Source organism: Leucopleurus acutus (genome assembly GCF_964270905.1).
Source record: "Leucopleurus acutus genome assembly, chromosome: 12".
In the NCBI taxonomy this organism is placed as follows: Eukaryota; Metazoa; Chordata; class Mammalia; order Artiodactyla; family Delphinidae; genus Leucopleurus; species Leucopleurus acutus.
This window is the reverse complement of record NC_139154.1, coordinates 38503914-38526670: the sequence shown is the minus strand read 5'-3', so window position 1 is coordinate 38526670 and position 22757 is coordinate 38503914. Positions and strand designations below refer to the sequence as shown.

Below are 22757 nucleotides of genomic sequence, written 5' to 3'. Positions count from 1 at the left end.
ATACATGGGGCTTCAGATCATACTCCTTCCTGTTTTGGGGGGAATCAAACAAATTAATTTTCGTTTCTTCAATTTCTTAACTAAGGGAAATTGTAAGAAATATGGAAATTGTAAGAAATATAACATGTATTCTCTTGCAGCATTTGTATTTAATATATTTAAAATTTTGAGTCCTAGTTATTTCTGTGCCCTTGACTTCAACTAATTCATATCTTCTGGGTTGGTTTGGCTTTTCTGTCTGTAGCATTGAGCAATAACACTCCTCTTTATGTCTGGAAAGTCACTTTCATTTTTAGTCCCTTGTATGTTTACAGTTTTCCAGTTAGCATTCTCTTCAGTCATTTCAAGCAGTTTGTCTTCATTTTGCAGGTGAAGAACCATAAGCAAGACTAAAGGCCTTGGCCTCTGCCGTGTACTTTGTTCTTTCTAATTTACTGTGTTGCCTCTGTTGGTCTTTCTGTTACCATAATAGTGCATGAGAGCTTTACTTTGTTTTCCCCCCTGGATCCTTTCCCGTTCTCTTTAATTCCATCTAAATAATAACTCTATCCTTAACAAATTTTCAAGGGTTCATTTTTTAATTCTTTTGATGATAAGTAATTACGTGGAGTGTCAGCATTTATTTATTCTTTTAGTCAGTCAGCAAGCACGCACTTTGAGCCAGCCGTGGTGTTAGAGCTGAGAATAAATAGGTGAATAAAATGCAGTGCGCCTCCTCAAGGAGCCCTCAGTGTAGTGCGGGAGTCAGATGTAGAAGCAGCTGTAGAACAGGACAATATGACACGTTTCATAACCTGTCCTGTAATATAATATGAAGCACCGTTGAGGTGCAGGGAGGGACCATTGAACTCTGGAGGTGATACTTGAGTTGGAAGTGAGTAAGAGATCCTCAGGCGGATAGGGGAAGGCTGGTTGTTTCCAGGCCGGAAGCAGCCTGTGCAAAGTCCCGTAAGTGTCGGAGAACACTGCAGAACGCTCCACTCTGCTGTGGGGTAGGATCCATGGTCTCTTACTGTTTGTGTTCCGTAGTTATTTTATTGGGACCAACATAATTGTATTGTGTTTTGAACGAGAATTATTTGGGGATTGATATATTGGTACGTGACTTTCCTTTGTACCATATCCTTTACATATTAAATGCTGTGTTTATTAGTTGATTTGGTATATTAATAGGCAAATGTAACTGTTCAATCAGTATAAAATGTCCATCTTCTTTTTACTCTTTCTTACCTCCTGGGAACTCCAGATTCATGTTACCTTGCCTCCTGCTATTGGTTATTCTTTTGTGTGGAACTCAGCTCTTTCTTGTTTTTATCGGTATCCTCTGTGATTGAACAGAAGGAGGGAGAAGGTAGCAACTAATTTCCTTACGTTTTGATCTTTCTTTGTGGCACCTGGTACTGGAATCCTTAACCGTTTGGACTTTTTAAAAAGACTTTATGAAAGTAGTACTCTAAAATCAGGGCCTTTCAGTAAATATCTGAATGTTATATGAGTATCCTGTTTGTATTCAGTGGTTCCTAGCCCAGAAATAATTATGGGGCATAGATTTTTAGCACCATCATTTTAGAGCTGACAGGTCTCATAGAGATTATGTAATAATTCCTTATTATTGTGAATACTTTCTAGCTTATAAGTTCTTTCGCATGATCTCAGAGGAAGCTTGCATTAATGGCATTATGACGCCTATTTTATTGATGAAGAAATTAAAGCCGCAAGAGAAATGGCTCTCCCAAACTCACCTACCTAGTGTCAGAGATGAGTTTGGTCTTGAGTTGGCTCTTGAGCTAGTGCTTTTTTTCACTACCTCTTGTTGGCTTTTGTCTAAACCCTTAGTTGGACAGTTGAAGAAGCAGAAGCCAAGATATGTTGTACTTAAAAGTAGCCCAAGTTAAAAATTACCTCTTATCCCAGAAAGAATGATCTGTTTTACTACTCAAGTTTGGCAGCAATTCTGTTTCTCTTTTAAAATGTGTTATCTCTTAACTATTGCTATTATTTAAAGAGGAAGTGCTTTCCTGTATAGTAACCACATGGTTAATATTTAGTTCATTTTATTCTGTTCACTTGTCAGACTATAAAGTAGCAACACTGATTGGATAGTATTAGAGGGAATGTATATAAAATAGCTAAGGCAGTGATTGCTACCTTGTAGGCACATGATAAATGATAGTGGTGGCTGCTGTTCTGATCTGTTAATTTCTTTATATCCATAATCATAGAGCCAATAATTAGTAGTCTGTGGGTCCTTTTTAATTGTGGTTTAGTATACCCCAAATTTACATGATTCAAAATAATCAACTGCTGGTTGTCTGGCATATATTATCTTTTGAAGAGTATATGAATAATCAAAATTATTTGTTTTCTTTTGAGCTTCTTTTGTCACCAGAAAGTTTAAATTTATTTTTTATTTATTTTTAAAATTTTACTGAAGTATAGTTGATTTACAGTCTTGTGCTAATTTCTGCTGTAGAGCAAAGTGACTCAGTTATACGTATATTTTTTTTCTTTTTCCTATTCTTTTCCATTATGGCTTATCACAGGATATTGAATATAGTTATACAGTAGGACCTTGTTGTTTATCCATCCTACGTGTAATAGTTTGCTTCTGCTAATCCCGAACTCCCCATGCTTCCTTCCTCCAGAAAGTTTAAATTTAAATCTTTTACTTTATGCTTTGGGCTTTGAGGTCTTACGAAGTTCTTTCACGTGCTGATGTTGTAAAGATGTTCTATGTTTTCTTTTAAAAGTTTCATGGTTTTGCTTTTCACCTGTAAGTTTTCAATCCATCTTGAATTTCTTTTTGTTGGATATAGTAGGAATCTAATTTATAATATGCTCTGTGTGGCTAGTACCATTAATTCAGTGCTGTATTCTTTCCCAACTAATTTATATAATGCCATAATTTATATACTGCCACCATAATTTATATAATGTCTGTCAGGACAGACATTTTACAGAGGGTACATTGTAGCTCTGTTTCTCTGCTCTCTTTTCTGTTTCATTGGTGTACATGTCTATTCTCATGACAATATCTCACAGTTTTAATAAACTAAAGTTTTATAATTAAAAAATAATTTTTTTGGAAAGGGTATTAGCTTGGAAACTTTTTTTTCTCCAAAGGCTTTTATTTCCTTCATACTTTTGCAGTGTTCCCCCCCTCAGGTTGTTAACCAGGCTTTTGAGGATGACTTTCTTTTGATTTGAAAATAGATTTCTGTTTATTCTTTGGGATCAGACTTCTAAACTTCAGTGGCTTAGAACACCTACTGAATACCTTGAGGGCAGGGGTTTATGTTTGTTTTTTTCACTGCAGGTTCCCCAGAGTATAAAACAGTGCCTGGCATGTACTATGTATTATTGAATATGTAATATTCAGAAAATAATTGTCGAGTGTTGGAAGAGCAGTACTTACAAATTCACCTTTGATTGAGCTGAGGTATTTTTTCTTTTAAGCGTATGTAGTAATTTAGAACATTTTGAACGTGTGCACTAGCATTCAGTACTTTGATTTTACTATAGCTTGTACATTTGAAAGGTATAATGAAATTGGAAATCACTCATTTTTAATTGTCCTATATAGATGATAGACAGTTGAAGAAAGTGAGGCAATTTAAACTAATCTCAGTACGAAGGTCTGATATTTAACATTTAAAAGAATCTCTCTTTTAGAAAGCACAGTTAAAAAGTTTTATTGCAGTGTTTGAGAGAAGACACAGTTCCTACTCCAAATATTGCTCCAGTAGGAGAAGGCTTTAATTAGTGTTTTTAATTAACACAAGACCAAATGGACATTTGAGCTAGTGGTTTAGTGTAAATGAGAAGTAGTTAAAATAATGTTCACATTATTAATTTCAGTAGTATTTTGTTAGTATTACATTGCTACACAAAAGACTCAATGAAGTAACGGAAGATATCTTTTGAAAAGTTTTAGGAAGGGATTTGAGATGAGGAGGTAAATAGGAGAAATGACAGTGAAGTTAATTAAAAGGGCCATAAATGAATGACTAATGTAAGAAGACAGTTTACTGTGCAAAGTCCTCTTCCTATGCCCCATGCTGTCTACCCAGGGATGCTAACTTACCAAGTAATTATTTAGCTAGACTACCTTTTAATGAAGTTAAAACCTCATGGCGTAAACGGAAGCAGGTGGTAAGTGATAGTCACTGTTTTCTTTTTCTTTTCCTCACCTTTATTGAGATATAATTTACAAATGAAATTGTAAGATACTTAAGTTGATGATTTGAAATAGGTACCTATACACTGTGAAAGGATTTTCCCCCATTGAGTTAATACATGCATCACCTCACATATTTACTTTTTGTGTCTGTGTATATGTGTGAGAACATTTAAATCCTACTATTAACAAATTTCAATTATACAATACAGTGTTGTCACCTATAGTTACCAATGTTGTACATTAGATCCTCAGACTTTATTCATCATATAACTGAAAGTTTGTACCCTTTCACCAACCTCTCCCTGTTCTTCCAACCCCCAGCCTCTGGTAGGCAAACACTGTTCTACTCACTGTTTTTATGATTTTGACTTTTTTTTTTTTAAGATTCTATGTATAAGTGATATCATGTAGTATTTGTCTTTTTGTATCTGGCTTATTTCACTTATCAGAATGCCCTCCAGTTTCATTCATGTTTTTGCAAATGACAGGATTTCCTTCTTTTTAAAGGCTGAATAATATTCCTTTGTGTGTGTGTATTCCATACCTTGGCTATTGTGAGTAATGCTGCAGTGAACTTGGGAGTACAGTTATCTCTCTGAGATAATGTTTTCATTTCGTTTGGAGATATACCCAGAAGTGGGATTGCTGGATCTTGCGGTAGTTCTATTTTTACTTTCTTGAGGAAACTCCGTTCTATTTCTCATGGTGACTATACCAGTTTACATTCTTACCAACAGTGTACAAGGGTTCCCTTTTCTCTCTGTTCTCACCAGTGTTTATCATCTCTTGTCTCTTTTATAATAGCCATCCTAACAGTTGTGAGATGATATATCATTGTTTTTGATTTGCATTTCCCTGATGATTAGTGATGTGGAGCAACTTTTCATGTACCTGTTGGTCATTTGTGTGTCTTCTTCGGAAAAATGTCTATTTAGATTCATTGCCCATTGTTAAATTGGATTATTTGTCTTTTGCTATTGAGTTGTATGAGTTTCTTGTATATTTTGGATATTAACCCCTTCTTGGTTATATGGTTTGCAGATATTTTCTCCCATTCCATAGGTTGTCTTTTCATTTTGCTGATAGTTTCCTTTGCTATGTATAAGCTTTTTAGATTGATGTATTCCCACTTGTTTTTGCTTTTGTTGCCTTTGCCTTGATGGCAAATCCAAGAAAATCATTGCCAAGACCAATGTCACGAAGTTTACCCAACTCCATGCTTTCTCCAGAAGTTTTACAATTTCAGGTCTTATGTTCAAGTATTTCATCCATTTAGAGCTGACTTTCGTATGTGGTGTAAATTAGGGGTCCATTTTGTTCTTTTGCATGTGGCTATCCAGTTTTTCCAGTATCATTTATTGAAGAGACTATTTTCTCCATTGTGTATTCTTGGCTCCTTTGTTGTAAATTAATGGACCATATATGTTTGAGTTTATTTCTGGCCTCTCTATTCTGTTCCATTGACCTATGTATCTGTTTTTAATGCCAAGACCATACTGTTTTGATTATTATAGCTTTGTAATATAGTTTGAAACCTGGATGTATAATGCCTCTAGCTTTGTTCTTCTTTTTCAAGATTGCTTTGACTACTTGGGTCTTTTGTGGTACCATGCAAATTTTAGGATCGTTTTTTCTGTGTCTGTAAAAAATGCCATTGGAATTTTGATAGAGGTTGCATTGAATCTGTAGATCACTCTGGGTAGTATGGATATTTTAACAATAGCAATTCTCCCAATTCATGAATATGGAATTTCTTTCCATTTATTTGTGTCTTCTTCAGTTTCTCTCATTAATGTTTTACAGTTTTCAGTGCATATCTCTCTCACTTCCTTGATTAAATTTATTCCTAGTGTTTTACTCTTTTTGATGCTATTGTAAATGGGATTGTTTTCTTAATTTCTCTTTCCTAGAGTTCACTGTTATTGTATAGAAAAGCAACTGAATTTTGCATGATTTTGTATCCTGCAATTTTATAAATTTATTTATTCTAACTGTTTTTTGATGGAGTCATTAGGGTTTTCTATGTATAATATCATGTGATCTGCAAACAGAGCCAATCTTACTTCTTCCTTTCCAGTTTGTGTGCCTTTTCTTTTTCTTGCCTAATTGCTCTGGCCAAGACTTTCTGTACCATGTTGAATAAAAATGGCAAGAGGGGGCATCCTTGTCTTGTTCCTCATCTTGGAGCTTTCCTCTTTTCCCTGCCAAGTTCTGTATTCTTGACCAACATTCCAACTGTTGAAATGATGATTAAAATGAAAATGGCATTCGTAGTTGAGAAATGTGAAAGAAATTCACACTTTTTTTTTTTTTTTTGCGGTACACGGGCCTCCCACCACCGCGGCCCCTCCCGTTGCAGAGCACAGGCTGCGGACGCACAGGCTCAGCGGCCATGGCTCACGGGCCCAGCCGCTCCGCGGCATGCAGGATCCTCCCAGACTGGGGCACGAACCCGTGCCCCCTGCATCGGCAGGCAGACTCCCAACCACTGCGCCACCAGGGAAGCCCGCACAGACACATTTTAACCAAAGTGAAAATTATAGCTACACCTAAATTTTATTGCCTTTACAACTACTTAATTCAAATGGAGGAGAAGAGAACAAGATTGTTATTCACTTATGCTGAGAAATCTTAATGCAGTATGAGGGGTTATGGTTTGAATGTTAGAAGTTTATTTTTATTGTGATGTACAGTTGATTGAAAAGCCATTGCCTCCTATTTCCAAAGCATACACTCCTGAATTCTCTTCCTTGCCAACCAATAGGCATTCAGGTTTCCAAATACTGTAGACTCTGCTTACGGAATTTAGCATGGATTTTCTAACTGTGGCTTTACATCTTGTGTCACAGTTACTGTTAGGATAATAAATTACTTTCTGGGCCAGAAATACCCTGCATGCTATAGATATTCAGAAAAGTTTCTATAAATAAGAAGTAGAGTTTATATTTTAGAAGGAAATCGCTGTGTTTCTCAAGTAACATAGGTGACTTGTCTGTGTCATCAGCTGGCTACAATTCAGTTGCTGCTAATAACCATATCTTCTTACTGTGCATATTTATGCAAGTTAAACCGATAACTTGGGACTTGAAAGAAATGTACACTTAATGTGTGTGCATGTAATGTCTGAGATTTGCTTTAAAATCCTCCAGGGGACAAAGGTCCCTGAGGGCATTGTGGTGATTGGGGAATGACATATGAGACAAGCTTGGAATGTTGATGTTTGTTTAAGATGGTTGTTGGGCCCCTGGGTATTTATTATACTGCAATTTCTACTTTTGTGTGTGTGAGTGCAAATTTCTACAACAAAATGCTTATAGAAAGGAATGGTAAGTTTGCAGTGTGAATGTCATGGCATCAAATGAAACTAAGGGGATGAAGAAAAAAAAGCAAATGGTTAACATTTTAGTTAATATATTTATTACTTAAGCATGGAGGAAGGATGGAAGGAAGGGAGGGAGGAATGAAAACAAAAGGAAATTTAGCATATTCACTCATTATTTCCCCGGTCATAATGCTGTTGTTAAATTATTCACATTATTCAGTATACATTTTTTGGTTTGTTTTTTTGTTGAAGAGATCCATAAACCTCCTACTTGCTTTCAGAGCACTTTTAGTGGGGTTGTTTAATGGAACGTATGGTGTACCTGCAGGTTACCATACAGATCCCACGTGACTAACTGTTCAGGTGTTGAAATCATAATGTATACTTGGTCATAATTTCTACCGAGGAGCATGCCTGTCACTACTAGAAAGGCTTTGGCCCAGGTGAGGACCGTGGTCATGGTGCCATCAGGGCACGTGGAGGGGGATGGAAGACGCTGCATCTGGTTCAGCTTTTGCTACCTAACACCGAATGATGATCTTGGGCAAGTGTTGTAACCCTTCACGTCTTCAGTTTCGACATCTGAAACTCTAAAGGATGGGTGGAGAGGTTTTTTTTCTTAATTTATTTTGTTTATTTTTATTTTTGGCTGTGTTGGGTCTTCATTACTGTGTGTGGGCTTTCTCTAGTTGCCGCGAGCTGGGGCTAGTCTTCGTTGCGGTGTGCAGGCTTCTCGCTGCGGTGGCTTCTTTCGTTGCAGAGCACAGTCTCTAGGTGCGCGGGCTTCAGTAGTTGTGGCTCACGGGCTCTAGAGCACAGGCTCAGTAGTTGTGGCGCACGGGCTTAGTTGCTCCGCAGCATGTGGGATCTTCCTGGGCCAGGGCAAAAACCCGTGTCCCCTGCCTTGGCAGGTAGATTCTTAACCACTGTGCCACCAGGGAAGCCCTGAGAGTTCATTTAATTAATGCAAATCTATGCTTCGGAGGCCCATCTTGTGCAAAACCATAGAGCTAATTGACTTCAGAGTTGTGAAAGGAAGATGCCAGGTCTTTCATCTTCTACTCATTCCCCCGTCTCCATCACAGAGGAAAAGAGCTGATGTATTTAAAATTTTGCTTAAAGTCCTTTTGCTTTTATTGCTTCTCCTTCCCAGGCACTTGTATTTTAGTCTTTCTTACATTAAATTATGACACTGTGGGATAGACCTGTTACATCTCGTTAAAGTGATTTTAGTCCTCAGCGAGGAGATTAGCAGATGCTGATCTTCTTGTCTATCGACTCCCGCAGCAGTGTTCCTCACTTCCTGAAGTTGTTCTCTTTGTTTTTGATGGCTAATGTGCCTTAGTCATTTTAGACCTGAGGACTTAGACTCTGTCTACCAGAGGCCAGGTAGATAATATAGTGAATCGAACCTGTTGTAAACTGTGGTTTTTCAGTACAGTCATCTTTAGTTTTCAGTTCTGCAGCTTTTGGCCGTAATCTTGGGGCCATAATAGAGAATGATGGGGGTTTTGCCTAACTGGAAAGCTTTCAAGAGGGCATATACTACCTAGTCCCATCTGATTATTGCCATTTGGGCCCCATGTTGCCCGATTTTCTAAATATTCTGGAGAAATACGGTTGTGGACTGCCATTTTCTGGTCTCTTGTTTTTTGTGGGGAAACTACCTTAGACCCTTTTCTTAATAAATGCTTGAATGGGAAATAGGTGTTTAGTTAGTGTTTTTTCAGTTCTCCTGGTTCTGTTGTAGTTGGTAGGCAGGTAGCATCTCTGCTCGGATGGTTTCTCTTGTGGTAACTGAGCAAACCTGGTACCCTCATGGGAAAGGACTGAGAGATTATCTGGACAAGTAGAACTGGGCAGGCAAGTCTTTCTCTGTGTGCCCAGCGTTGGCCACGTAAAATCAGTGTGGTACAAAATGTCTCTGTTCTGTGGCAACACTTAGAATCCTTAAATTGAATAATTTGCCAGCAGGTCTGGAGTACCTTACACATTTAATGTATTTCTTAAATTAAGGAATGCATTTTCCTCTAGTCGGTCTTTTATTCCCATCACCATTTGGACCCTCTTTTCCTTCATCTCTCTCTTTCTCCCTCTCCGTTTCCTTCTTTTTCATAGCATGAATTTGTGGCCTGCCCATGGTATAGAATATTCCAGGCATTGTGTTCGCAGAGAATCTTTTAAAGGTTCTTGTAAAGGTGTGTACCCAAAATTCAAGAAATTCATAATTTTGTCAACATCCACTCATGAAAGATATTGAGAACTCATGGTAAACTATGTGTGATATAAAGGAATATTTTTATAATGCTCACATATTTGGGTTTTGGCTTATATGTAAATCATAACACTATAAAGTAGATTTAAAAAAAACTCCTTAAGGGCAAGAGTCCTGTTTTTTATATTCCACAGCACATTTATAGTGTTATGAAGCTGTCAGAATCCTTAGTTATGAGAGATCATTTACGATACGGCACCCCTAAAGAGCGTTAATTCTGAAAATTATTTCTATTTGGCTACAAGTCTCTTGCTCTGACATTAATGTAATATAATTATTGTCTAGGATGGAATCTTTAAGATGAGACTTTCTCCAGACGGGACCCTCCTTGCAGCCGTTCACTTCTCAGGAAAACTAAGCATCTGGGCCATTCCATCTCTGAAGCAGCAAGGGGAGTGGAATCAAAATGAGCAGGTGTGTCTCTTGATTATGATTATTCCTAGAATGATTCTCGCTTGAGGGTGAGTACTGACAATACTAATTTCATTTTGATGATATTTTATGCTTTAAAATGTAGCTCACAGCTATTACTTATTCTCATCATTCCAAAGCTGTCCTATTCTTTACTTAAATTATACTATTATCAGTGTAGTAGGACAAGTGAAGAGCAGAGTAGCACTCTGCTGATACTAATTTGTAGAGCAGGACACTCTGTATCCTGAGTGTCCTCTGTCCTTTGATCTCTGCATTTCCCCCTTTCTCATTGCAAAAATACAGAATGGAGGTGTTAAGTTTTCAGCAAAAGTTGACTAATATCAAAGATTTGAAGGGTCAATATCGTAAAAAGATTAGACTTCTTTCCAAATCTTGCAGTGCTAGTAATCCTGGGCTTCCGTAAGGTTGAAGGGAGTTATCGTCTCTTTACTCAAAAGGTAGATAGAGAAGATACAGAGAAAGATAGAACTGTTCATTTTTTTAGTGTCTGGAAATAACAGCGTTTGAGAATTAAACAATTGAGTTGTTTAGTGACGGATAGTATCAATGTCTATTGTAATCTAAAATCAGGATGGGCAGGTAAGGTATAATGCTCGTTTAATGCCACACGTTGTGATAGAGTGAAGATTTAAGAAAAATCTTCTCAGTTAGATACAGCTTATGTTATAAATCTTTCACTGCTCTGAAGATAATTTTGCCTGCCAGCAATTTGAGTGTTAGTTCTTCTTCCCTCACATTCCCGTTCCCCTTCCCTGTAGAGTATCCTGTCACCAGCTCTGGTGGGTACTTCTGTGATTCTAAGAAAGGAGCATATTCCCTGGAAGGTCTGAGTGGATCAGGGTCTTTTTATTAGCATTGTTTTGAATTTCATTTCATCAAACTGCACTATAAAAGAATTCTTCATAAGCAAACAGTATTTTGTATTTCTCAGAATAGAGGAAAAGAGAAAGGGGCTCTACATTTTCATACTCTTTTCACAGGCTTAAATTCATTTGTTTTTGCTGTTCTTCAATTTTTTCTCTTAGACACAATTGTAGGAAGATTCCCTCCCCCCGCCTTCCCCCCGCCCAGTTCCTCACAGTGTTGAATTTAATTTGGTCTCCACATCTCTGCTACTCTGTCTTACTTACTGGATCTAGATTTGTTCTAAATAGAAGAAAGAGATCCTCCTCAGTTATCAACCTCAGTAGCCAAGTAGAGGGACATTGTTTCTGTCTCCTCTGAAATGAGAGCTAAGTTGACTTATATCTTCACTCTAGAAGTGGAGTGGACCAGCTCTCAAAACTGTTTTTTTAATGTATTCAGCTAGGGTCATCAGATCATTGATCCAGAAGGTACGGTGCATTTTTCATGGTTATCAATGTGTAGTGTTAAGATACTTAGCTTTTGTTATTTGGGAAGACCCTGATGTTCTATTATATATGGGAAATTTTACATTTGAGCAAGTTTTTTCTTAAAAGGTGAACACTTTGAATATTAGTCATTTGGAATAGAAATATTGGTCAAGTTCTGAAGCACACTTAATATTTCATCTTGTGAGTGTCCTAGAATGTCGTACATATAGCACAAGGACTATTAAAAAAAATTCATTAGTATGCTGTTTCGTTTTCTGAAATTATGGGTACCTTTTTTTTTTTTTTTTTACATGCAAAGATAACCTGCATCTCTTGTAGTCCTTATTGGCATATACTTGAATTTTTAACTGGTTAGACATTTTTATCGTTAGTTGCCAATCAGTTTCATTATAATTCATTACTCTTTAGCCCATGAATGTTATTCATTGGGTTTTTATAATGATTCTATTAAAAACACAAAAATTGTTAAAAAATCTTGAAACTCAGGAATGAGTAAATGTAAATATCTCAGTCGTTTGGAATAGGCCATGAGAAAGGTAATGTGACAAGAAAGGAAGGGAATTTGGAAATGGCAACAGAGATGCACGGTGGGAGGACATGAGTTCAGGCCAGAAATTTGTCTCTAGTGTTGTCTTAGGGAGAGTCTTTTGAACAGAAATATGCTGCGAGTTTAGAAGGCAGTTCATCAGGAATTGCTGAAGCCTGGTTTTTCGGTTGTACCTCAAGGAGTTTCCACCTTACGTCTGTGGCTCTGATCCAGCGCTCCCCCCCACCCTACAGTCTGCAGACAGACTGTATGATGATACAACTCCTCAAGCTAGTTGTATCTTTTATTATAATTTACACCTTTTTGGGCTTACCTATCAGTTTCTTCTGATTTGGTTGGTATAAATTATCTCCCTTGAATGCTTGAGTAAACTGGAAAAAAACGGGATTTGGGGCTCACAGAGCTGAAAACCATGGACCTGGTTGCCATCACCAAGGCTGCTCGGCACATCCTCATTCCAGAGCACATCCCATCACAGGCCGGTGGCTGCCAACCCCTCCCTTTCCTGCTGCTGCTCAGCACCTGGAAAAACTAGCTGGATAGGACAGACTTGGCCCTCTGAGACCCCTGCCAGTGCTAGCCTCAAAATAAATTTTTGTCCAAAGTTGAGAACAGGGAGGGCATTTAATTTTATCTGTTCCAAGGTTGTGATCACAATGCAAAAGCTCCTTCACTTAACCTGCCATCTTTTCTAGTCTGGTCGTTCCGCTGCTTTGTACCTGTGCCCTGAGCCCTCCTCTCCTGCTCGCTACTTTGGTCCAACCCTTTCTGTTTTACTTTGTGAACTTCATTGCATCATAAACAAACTCCTGTGAGCCTTCATCGTTTTCACAGAATGCTCTGCTTTCTTTTGATACACTTAATCTAGGCGTATAAAGCTCAGTAGGGTTGAGGTACATGTACACATAGTCTTGCAACTTTTATAAAATTTACTCTAATAATAACCTCTATTATTATTTACTGAGCACTAATTTTGTCTTAGGGTTTTTCAGCAAGTCAGCAGGAGAACTGAGATTTGATTTCATAGCTCTCTGGCTCTGATGTCCACGCTCTTTCCATGACCATGTAAGAAAATAAATACACTTTATAAAAGGTGGGAAAAACCCTGTTTGTTAGGTTTTTTATTAGGCTTTATTTGATGTGACCTTCAAAAGAACAGAGACAAATTCTTTTTCTCTGCGAATGTAACACGGATTTCTTCAGCCTTCTCAGATGTGTTGAACTCTTGAGCTAATTAGTGTGTACCAAATACTAGAATAGGTAATTGAGAAAGTCTGTCATTGGTGAACCCTTAACTTTATGATAGATATCATATCACAGTACTTATGATGTGGTGACATGAGGTGAGGGTGGTAACTCCTTGTCCAGCAAAAGAAGTTTGAACAACCATACTTTGTTTGAGCCTTTCACCTATATTCCGGGGAGGAATCACATTGGATATTTGGACATTTTAGATTTGACTTTAATGTATGAAGAGAGTAATTAAAATCTAGTGTACTAGTCAGCTATAGAGAACAAACTAGTGGTTACCAGTAGTGAGAAGGAAGAGGGGAGGGGCAAGATATGTGTAGGGGATTAAGAGGTACAAGCTATTATGTATGAAATAAGCTACAAGGATATATTGTACAACGCAGGGAATATAGCCAGTATTTTATAACTGTAAGTGGAGTATAACCTTTAAAAATTGTGAACCACTATGTTGTATACCCGTAACATATAATATTGTACATAAACTATACTTAAATAAAAGTAATAGTGCATTAGAGTAAATGTTATAAAGCTTGCATGTAACAGTGCTATCAAGGGTAGGTTGTTACTTTATTCAGAATAATTATCATAAAATAATAAAGTTCAAGTATTTGAATCTCTACCAAGTACTACAGTAGAAAATGCAATAAGTCACAATCCTTGCCCTTAGGACATTCATAGTCTTGCAAGGGAAATTATAAACACATTAATAAAATAACATGTTAATATTATGAGAAGATAAGCTCAGAGGAATGGTGCCTACTTCAGTTGGTGGTTTTGGGGAGGGGGATTGTTGGGAATAAGTAGTCTTTGTATAGTAAGGCTTGGCTGTCAACAGCAATTTTCATCTCTCGCATTTACTTCACAAAAAACCCTGTTAAGTAAAAAATGTTTTTATACTCGTTTTAAGAGATGGGAGTAGTGTTAAAAGAAATTAACTTAGATCACTAAATGTTAGAATCAATGTTCCATTTTGACTCAGGTCCTCTGACTTCGTAGGTCAAGACTTTTTTCCAGAGAATCTTCTTACAGTGCTTATATTTAGAAATGCTGACTTCAAGTGGGCAGATTGGGTACTAGTTAAGATGTTAATGGAAAACAGGGAGAGATCGCCCGTGTGGTTTATACGAATGACACCTGGAGTTGTGCAGTTCATTATGTAGAGACACTGGGAATGTGAAAACATTAATAAGCGAGAGGTATAATATTGTCACTTATCAAATGTATGGTGTCGCTTTGCGTATTCATCACTGGCTGAAAATCACTGAAGAACTCTTAAACAGCTGAAAAACACTTAAAACAGCTGCTCTTTTCTCATTTGTCCAGTTTAATCAAGTGACCTTGGGTCAGCCAGGTAGGACAGGCTTTGGATTTCTTTGTGACTACTCTGGGGAATGAACGGAAAGCCAATTAGTTTAAAATAGAGTATATAATATATAGTGTATAGTTAGCTTATAACTTTACCTTAAACATTGCCTGAGAAAAAAACTAATGTTTCTGTTGCACTATACAGACTTAGAGTCTTTTACCAAATTGTGAATTCAGCTTATCTGGGCCTTTCTTCAAGCAATACGCTACTTTATTAGTTTTCATAATATGCTTTCTTTGAATGAGTATTTTCTCTGTAAAATCTAATGATTAAAGATAGTTTGGAAGTGCCCATTCTGATTTACTTCTATCCAGTTTTTAGTTGATTAAATACTTTGGCTTTCATTATCAGTATGAAAATCCATCTGGCTAGAAATCTGTATTAAGTTTTGTTCATGTTTGGAATATATAGTAAAATTGCCAAACTGATTTTCATTTCAAACATTTCCCGTATGTTATGTTTATATATTTACATCTCATTTTTGGCCTTAATTGTTCTCTGAAGAAGCTTTATTGCTTATCTGTACTTACTTGGATGTAGTAGACACAAAACTAACCTTTTCCATTTGATTGTATTTTCTCTTTGACACACAGTAGGTACTGGCCTAATTTTGTTAAGTGGATGAATCAGTGAAGGATAAATGGGAAGATAACAGTTCATGTCATTAATAGTGATCTAAACCACAGCTGTTTTCACAACTTCACTAGACTGTCAGCTCTTTGAGAGGAGGCACTGAATTGAATATACATTTCTTCCCTGAGAGCTAACAAAGGACTTGGTGTATTAAATACTAATAATAAATGTTTGTGGAATGAATAAACATTTAAAGGTTTCTTTTATGCTGTTGGCAACAAGGTCTTTGTTATATTTAGCTTCCAGCTGTAAAAAAAGAAAAAGAAAAGTCAGCAAATAAAATCCTTAAATCTGAAGAAAACAGATGTAAGGTGTATGCTGTAGCCATAATAGCCTCTCTGAACAAAATCTATAAGTGTATCCTTAGGACATCCTCCTCTAGGCTACTGCTGCCCTGTAAAGTGAGGGCACCTGAGGCTGTTTTCAGACATACGGTAGCACGTCATGCAGAGGGGAGTGGCATGGAGGCTGCTGCTCAGGATATATCAACATAGTACTGGGACTGAGTACCCCCCACCCCCCGCTTTCGTGGGGGTCTTGGGAGCTTGGTGATCCTGTCTTCAAAGTAGCAGCCTGCAGCATTTGAATCAGATGTCATAAAGCACAGCCAGATCATGGTTCTCCTCACAGAGTCCTTGGCTCTGAAGGGTGGTAAGTTGGGGCCAGTTTGAATAGTATAAGGGAGCAGTGGGAATGTCAGTATAGAAAGCAGCAAGGGACAAGCTGTCAGGTTGCTGGTCTGGCAGGCCACCTCTGCCTGAGGCAGAGGTAAGTTTGGGATTTTGTTTGGGCTTCTTTCTTAAATATACTGTACAGATAATTTCATCAAACTCCCACATATTGTGAAGTTGAACGCTTAGTTCAGATATATAGACTGAATTGCTGTGTACTTCTAAGACAAAAGTACAGACAGGTATATACCCCAAAGAATTTAAAACAGGTAGTCAAACAAGTACATTCACATACATGTTCACAGCAGCCGCAAGCTGGAAACAACCCAAATGTCTGCTAACAGAAGGATGGACAAATTGTGGTATATACTTGCGATAGAATATTATGCAGCCATAAAAAGGGAATGAACTACCAATCCATGCCACAACTTGGATGGCCCTTGAGAACATTATGATAAGTGAAAGAAGCCAGACACAAAAGGTTGTTTGAATTCATTTGTACAAAATACCCAGAATAGGTAAATCCACAGAGATCGAGGGCACATTGGTGGTGGCTGTGGCTGGGGAAAGGGGAAAGGGGGTAACTGCTTAATGCCTAAGCTTTATTTTGAAGGGATAAAAATGTTTCGGAACTAGATGGAGGTGGCAGACATTGTGAACGTACTCAATACCACTGAATTATTCATTTAAAAATGGTTAATTTTATGTTTATTTCACCACAATGAAAAAAAAAGATTTCATTAATCCTCTTCTCCCCCCCAAACCCTAAAACAAACAAAAATGCATATAATTAGAATATGATGCGTTGTAGTCCCGTACTTTGGCCTACTTTTTTTTTTTTTTTTTTCCCAGGTATGCGGGCCTCTCACTGTTGTGGCCTCTCCTGTTGCGGAGCACAGGCTCCAGACGCGCAGGCTCAGCAGCCATGGCTCACGGGCCCAGCCACTCCGTGGCATGTGGGATCTTCCCGGACCAGGGCACGAACCCATGTCCCCTGCATCGGCAGGCGGACTCTCAACCACTGTGCCATCAGGGAAGCCCCTGGCCTACTTTTTTTTCCTGAATAAGCTTAGTCTTTCCCTACCTGTGTCCTTCTGTGCACACTGTGGTCTCCCACTGGAACGTTGTCCTCCACCCATTTTCCACATCCAGGTCTTATCCAGCCATAAACATATATATCACCATCAGGCTTTCTTTGATCCTCTTGAACTCCCTTCATCTTTCTCAAGCCCATGTCCAAAATGATCTCTTCATCCTTTGAAGACCCTTAGCACTTTTCTCTATACCTCTTTTTTGGGCAGTTATCGAATTTGACCTTCGGTTATAGTTAGTTGTACCCACTTCTCAGCCATCTGTGTGCTTGAGTAGAGGGCGTATAATGTCTGATTTTTTTTTCTTCTTTCTTTCATAGCGTAAGTGCACAGTATTCATTGACCAAATAGCAGAAGAAACCACACTTTTGAGAAGGTGTAGGAATATTTGTACTATGTCAACTAATTTTTCTATAGCTTAGACATTCTACTTAGAGCTCAGTGATTCAAAGGATTAATTAGTTCATTCCCTCATTCAGCATTTTACTACTGTGACAGGGGTGGGCACTGATAGACGTGGGAGTACAAGGATGACTAACAGTCCTGAATACAGAGGAACAAATCTTCACCTTGGGTTTAAAATTGGTTTCACAAGAGATACCCATTATTTAAGCAATCTGCATGGAACAGTCTAGTCCCAGAGTGTGGAGATTGGCTCTACTAGACTAGTACCACTTGTTCATGGTCCTCTTGCTCATCGTTGACTTGGATGAAGACAAGCACACTTTGAATTCTCAAAGTGCTTATGCCAATGAGAGGACTTCTTTTTACATTTTTTTCTCAAGAGTTCTTGTTAAATTTCTTTGTAATCTAGACGTCCTTAAATTTACCCAAGGCTGAATCGTAATTGTTGTTTGTGGGGCTTAAAGTTTTAAAGTGTTATCCCGTACTTTCCTTGTGTACTCCAGAGTGTACGTGGGGGCGCACACATGGCATCACGTAAACAAATGCTGGCACGCCTCTGGTGCTGTTGGTGGAGGTGCAGCTGGTGGTTCGGAGCTACTGAAACTTCTAAGGTGCCTTGTAATGGTCAAATAAGATTTTAATTTAGTTGATTATTTTCAGTAATACGTACCTTATTCTAATTTTTTGAAACTTAATTTTTTTTTTTATACTTAAGGACAATCCATTTCTTCGCCTAGTATATAAATAGCCTTTTATGGCAACTTTTTTCTGACAGAGTTAACGAATTATATCTTCTGTTCTCAGGGTCTGCTCTGGGCGACGTATAGTAGTGGAGAGCAGAAAGTTCTCTCAGAAATATCAGTTTTAATACCGTAATGTATAAGCCACTGATAACTTGGTAATAAAACATATATGCATATTCTGTTGCATAAGATGAAAAAGCACATTTTGACATAAGTACAGCATCACTTTTTTGAGGCTTCAGATTTCAGATAACCCCCAACTGATATTTTGTTGTTTTTTCCCCCCGTACTATTGTGATTCTGGAGGTTATGGAGTTAACGTGGGCCTGGGAAATGTCTGGCAGTGGCTTAATCTCTGTTGTTTTGTGATGCTTGAGAGATCGTGGTGTGTCCTGACGTTCACAAAGGTGGGCAGGGCATTGTGTTGCCATGAGATTAGACTGTGAATGTATTGAATTTGAGGATTGCATGGTTATATTTTTTGACTTAGTCCAATAGGTTTTCAGTCATAGAAAGTTAGAACTGGGGATGACATGGAAGTTGTGGAGTCCAACCTCAGAGCTGTGGGAACTGAGACCTGGAGGGTTGCTTGCCTTACGAGTGGCAGGGTAGCTCTTACATCCAAGCTGGTGTTTCATTCACAACAGCGTGTCTATTCTCCCAGTGTGCAGTTGTGCGTGTGTGTGTGTGCGTGTGTGTGTGTGTGCGTGCAGAATTGTTAGTGTATCCTGCTTTCATTTGTATGAATTGTATGCTTGCCATCACGGTTCTTATTCATGCTACTTTCTTCATTAAACTGAGTCACAGTACTTGCATGTGCACATCTTAGGTATAAGAACAATTGCTTTTCAAGATCTTGGAGAGGAATAGATTTCAACTAGGTGTAACTAAGAGATGAAAGGAAAGCAACATTTCTGTATTTTGTTAAAAAAAAACTCCAAAGTTCTTGGTGATGTTCTCATAATTTTCTTACCTTGTTGATCCAAGAATTTATGTCCTGTTTTTCAAATTCAGCCAGGCTATGATGACCTTAATCCTGATTGGAGACTCTCTACTGAGAAGAGAAAAAAAATCAAAGGTGAGTTTTATGATGTATGATGATTAAAACCTTAAGAGACTCGTGTTGTTTAATAAAGGTGCTTTTTAGATGGTATGATATATATAGGGGAGGGAAAACTCCTTTTCTTTCTACTATCCTAGGTTCTCTGGCTGGGGATCTGTAAAATTAGATTGACAAAAGACAGATTAATAAGAGAAAAGCAAGCAGAAGTTTATTAGCACGTACACTGAGTTTATACACGGGGGTACCCAGGGATGAGTAACTCCGAGGGATGGTTGGAAATTGTGCTTATACAGCATCTAAACAAAGAAACAGTCAATTTTTAGGGAAGTGACAAGACAAAGGGAAAGCAGTTGGAGTTTCTAGGAGTGGCAAATTGTGGGAAGGCAAGTATGTGGGGAAAGTAATGGAAGATAAGCAGTAGTTAGTTATGTAGATTCCTTCGGTGCTGTCTCTGGGCTCATAAGGGTCTAAATTTGTCTCCAGTGATGAACTCTTGTCCTTCGTGGTAGAGAGCAGAGAGGGGCACAGCTTTGTAAATTTATGTCCTCCTTTTACGCAAATAGGTTGAGGGCAGGGAGCTTTTCTTGTGTCTGCTTCTCAGTGGCCTCTAGCCCAAAATAATCATTATGCCACAGTGGCACATTTTGGGGTGGCATATTCGGCTACCCTACATATAAAAAAGTCTCTAGATACTTCTGCTTCACTTTGGAAGGAACACCAAGATTTCATAGGACGGGGACAAGGCAACAGATCCAGCTTGCTGACCGTCAGGTGTTAATATTTTGAGTTTTCCCAAGGCTGAGGCAGAGCCTGTGGCATGCAGCATGGCTCTCCCTCCACAGGCCAGCGTGGAGTTGGCACACTGAGTTCAAAGCTCGTAAGCGTGCTCCTTTGTAAATGAGCATGGAGGGGATAGCAGAAAGGGACTCCTCAAAGGGTAGACTCTGAGTAGTTATCTTTGGGACTGGGGTGCCGGTGTGGTAGATGGTAGGTAATGAGAGGTTGGAGGGACCTTCTCTTTCTTTTCATACATCTCCATATATAAGCATTTTTTTTTTTTTTAGCGGTGAGCATGTATTACTTTTATAAATAGAAAAGAAACCCAGTATTTACATTTAATTAAAAGCAAGTGATTATTTAATTGGTAGATTAAAATTAAAAACAAAAATTAAAATATTAAGAGTTACTTTGAGTAATTGGTTCCTTTTTCTTCAGGTGAAACTCCCCAAGTTAAACACTGCTGAATTTTTAAATGTCTCCTATGAAATTAGTGATAGTTACAAGGTTCAAAATCCTTATTAAATTATGCTTCTAATTCACATTTAAAGACCCTGAAAGTATTGATTTGTTAATATCACGTGTCATGTTCACGTATTCGCTTTTGTTAAATAATCATCCGAAATACTCATTCAGAAAAACATTTCTGAGAAAAAATATAATTTGTCAAATTAGAAGGTTGGCTGCATATTTAAATGATTTGCTCCTTTCCATCCCGCATTACATTAAGCTGTAAGCCTAGGAACACTGCTTTTCATGTTTTCTTGGAATTCCTTATTTATATAGATTGCTTTAGGCTTAAATCGGAAGAAAATGTTGAGTTTTCATGGTTTTTGTTTTTTAATTAAAATAATGAGTTATTCTCATGGAGTTAACCTCCTATTTTATTTTATTTTTAATTTGGCCATGCTGCGCGGCTTCTGGGATCTTCGTTCCTCAACCAGGGATCGAACTCATGCCCACGGCAGTGAAAGTGCCCAGTCCTAACTGCTGGACTGCCAGGGAATTCCATTGACCTCCTATTTTAAAATCTCTATCTCCTTAGTCAAATGTTTACATATATTTTAAAATTTATGGTGTACTTTGTATGTATTACCTTTAAACCTCGTCAGATCCTTAGTGGAACAAGTGGTATAAAAGGGCAATAAAATTATAGTAAATATCATGCCATTTCCTTTTGAATGCCTCAATTTGGTGAACCACAGTTCAGTTCTATCCACCCTCCCCCAACCCCTGCAATTCCTTACTGGTCTTGAATATGTTTTCCTCTTTCTGATTAGTTGCAAGTATAGAGGAGGAAGAAGTTCTTTTTCCTACTACCCTACTAGATTCTCCAGCTGAGACCCAGTAAATTGGACTAACAAAAAGAAAACAGCATACACATTTACTTAATATGTTTTAGGGACACAGGAGCCTTCATAAGGAAATGAAGACCTGAGGAACAGTTACACCTGATCAGTTTTATACTAGGTTGGGTGAAGAGTGGAAAGTTGTAGAAAGACATGAGAGACAAAAGGGTCTGAGCTAAGGGTAGTAAACTGGGAGGAACTTAGCAAGGCCTGTTTGTTTCCATTTTTCTTGGCTTCCCTCCTCCGTCTTTGGAGATAAGGATGCTCCTTTCCTCCAGATATAAAGAAGGTACCTCTCACATGAGGATCTTAGGACCTGCTCCAGAGGAAGGTCAGAGTTCTTCCTGAGTCTGCCATTTCTCAGTACACACCTACCTTTTTTTTATATGTTGAAAATGGTGACATATCTCTGAATATTTTTCATTTTTTGAGCAGAAAGACCTTAATATATTTACCTCTGCATCCCAAGAACTTTGGACTTTGGCAAATTGTTGGCATTCAGATGTTCATTAAATAAATTACCATTTTGTATCTTCTACTTGAGTAAAAATCTGAGTGGTGACGTACATTTTAATTTTTCTTATTATTTGTCGTACCTTTAGGACTCACATGGTTTTAAAATTGATTATTGGACTAAGTGTGTTGTATTTAAACCACACTGATGGACGGATTTGTATTGGTTTACTTTCCCCCATTAGATAAAGAGTCCTTCTACCCACTGGTAGATGTGAATTGGTGGGTGGACAGTGCAGTGATTTTGGCTCGCTGCTCTGGTGCTTTGACTGTTTCGTCGGTGAAAACTTTGAAGAATTTACTGGGAAAATCCTGTGAATGGTTTGAACCATCCCCTCAAGTCACTGCTACCCATGATGGGGGATTTTTGATTTTGGAGGTAATGCTTTCCCTTTTAAAGCAATCAGTGTGTTTGAGAGTAAACATTTATTACCCCCCAAATCTAAATATCTGACTTTAATTTTGGTTATCCCATTATTTAATCTTGTCTTTAAAAAGAAAAATTTGTTATTGGAATCAGAACTTGAGTGCAGTATAAAAAAGATCTATTGTTTAGACAATTTAAAAAAGTGCATTTGTATAAGAATGAAGAACATTTAGAGTCATTTTGCTCTCTGTAAAGCCTTTCTTCCTCATTGACATGATAGCTTTTTTCTTTTTCCTGGATTAGTTATCTTAAAAATATAAATAATATCACTACCTAAGAAATGCAGTCTTTAACCTATTCCTATGAAATATGACAGCTTAAAACTTTTGGTTCTTTTATTAAGAAAAACTTGTT

At 37.9% G+C, this 22757-nt stretch overlaps 1 protein-coding gene across 2 annotated transcripts in view; it reads left to right on the top strand.

Annotated features, from left to right (window-relative positions):
- NBAS (NBAS subunit of NRZ tethering complex) overlaps positions 1 to 22757 on the top strand; it is a 339942-nt gene that overhangs the window by 55562 nt on the left and 261623 nt on the right. For both annotated transcript variants that reach the window (XM_082852122.1, XM_082852121.1), the window contains 3 exons: positions 10063 to 10191; positions 19289 to 19352; positions 22162 to 22355. In XM_082852122.1, coding sequence (XP_082708248.1) covers positions 10063 to 10191; positions 19289 to 19352; positions 22162 to 22355 — 387 coding nt within the window. The remainder of the gene's footprint in view (positions 1 to 10062; positions 10192 to 19288; positions 19353 to 22161; positions 22356 to 22757) is intronic.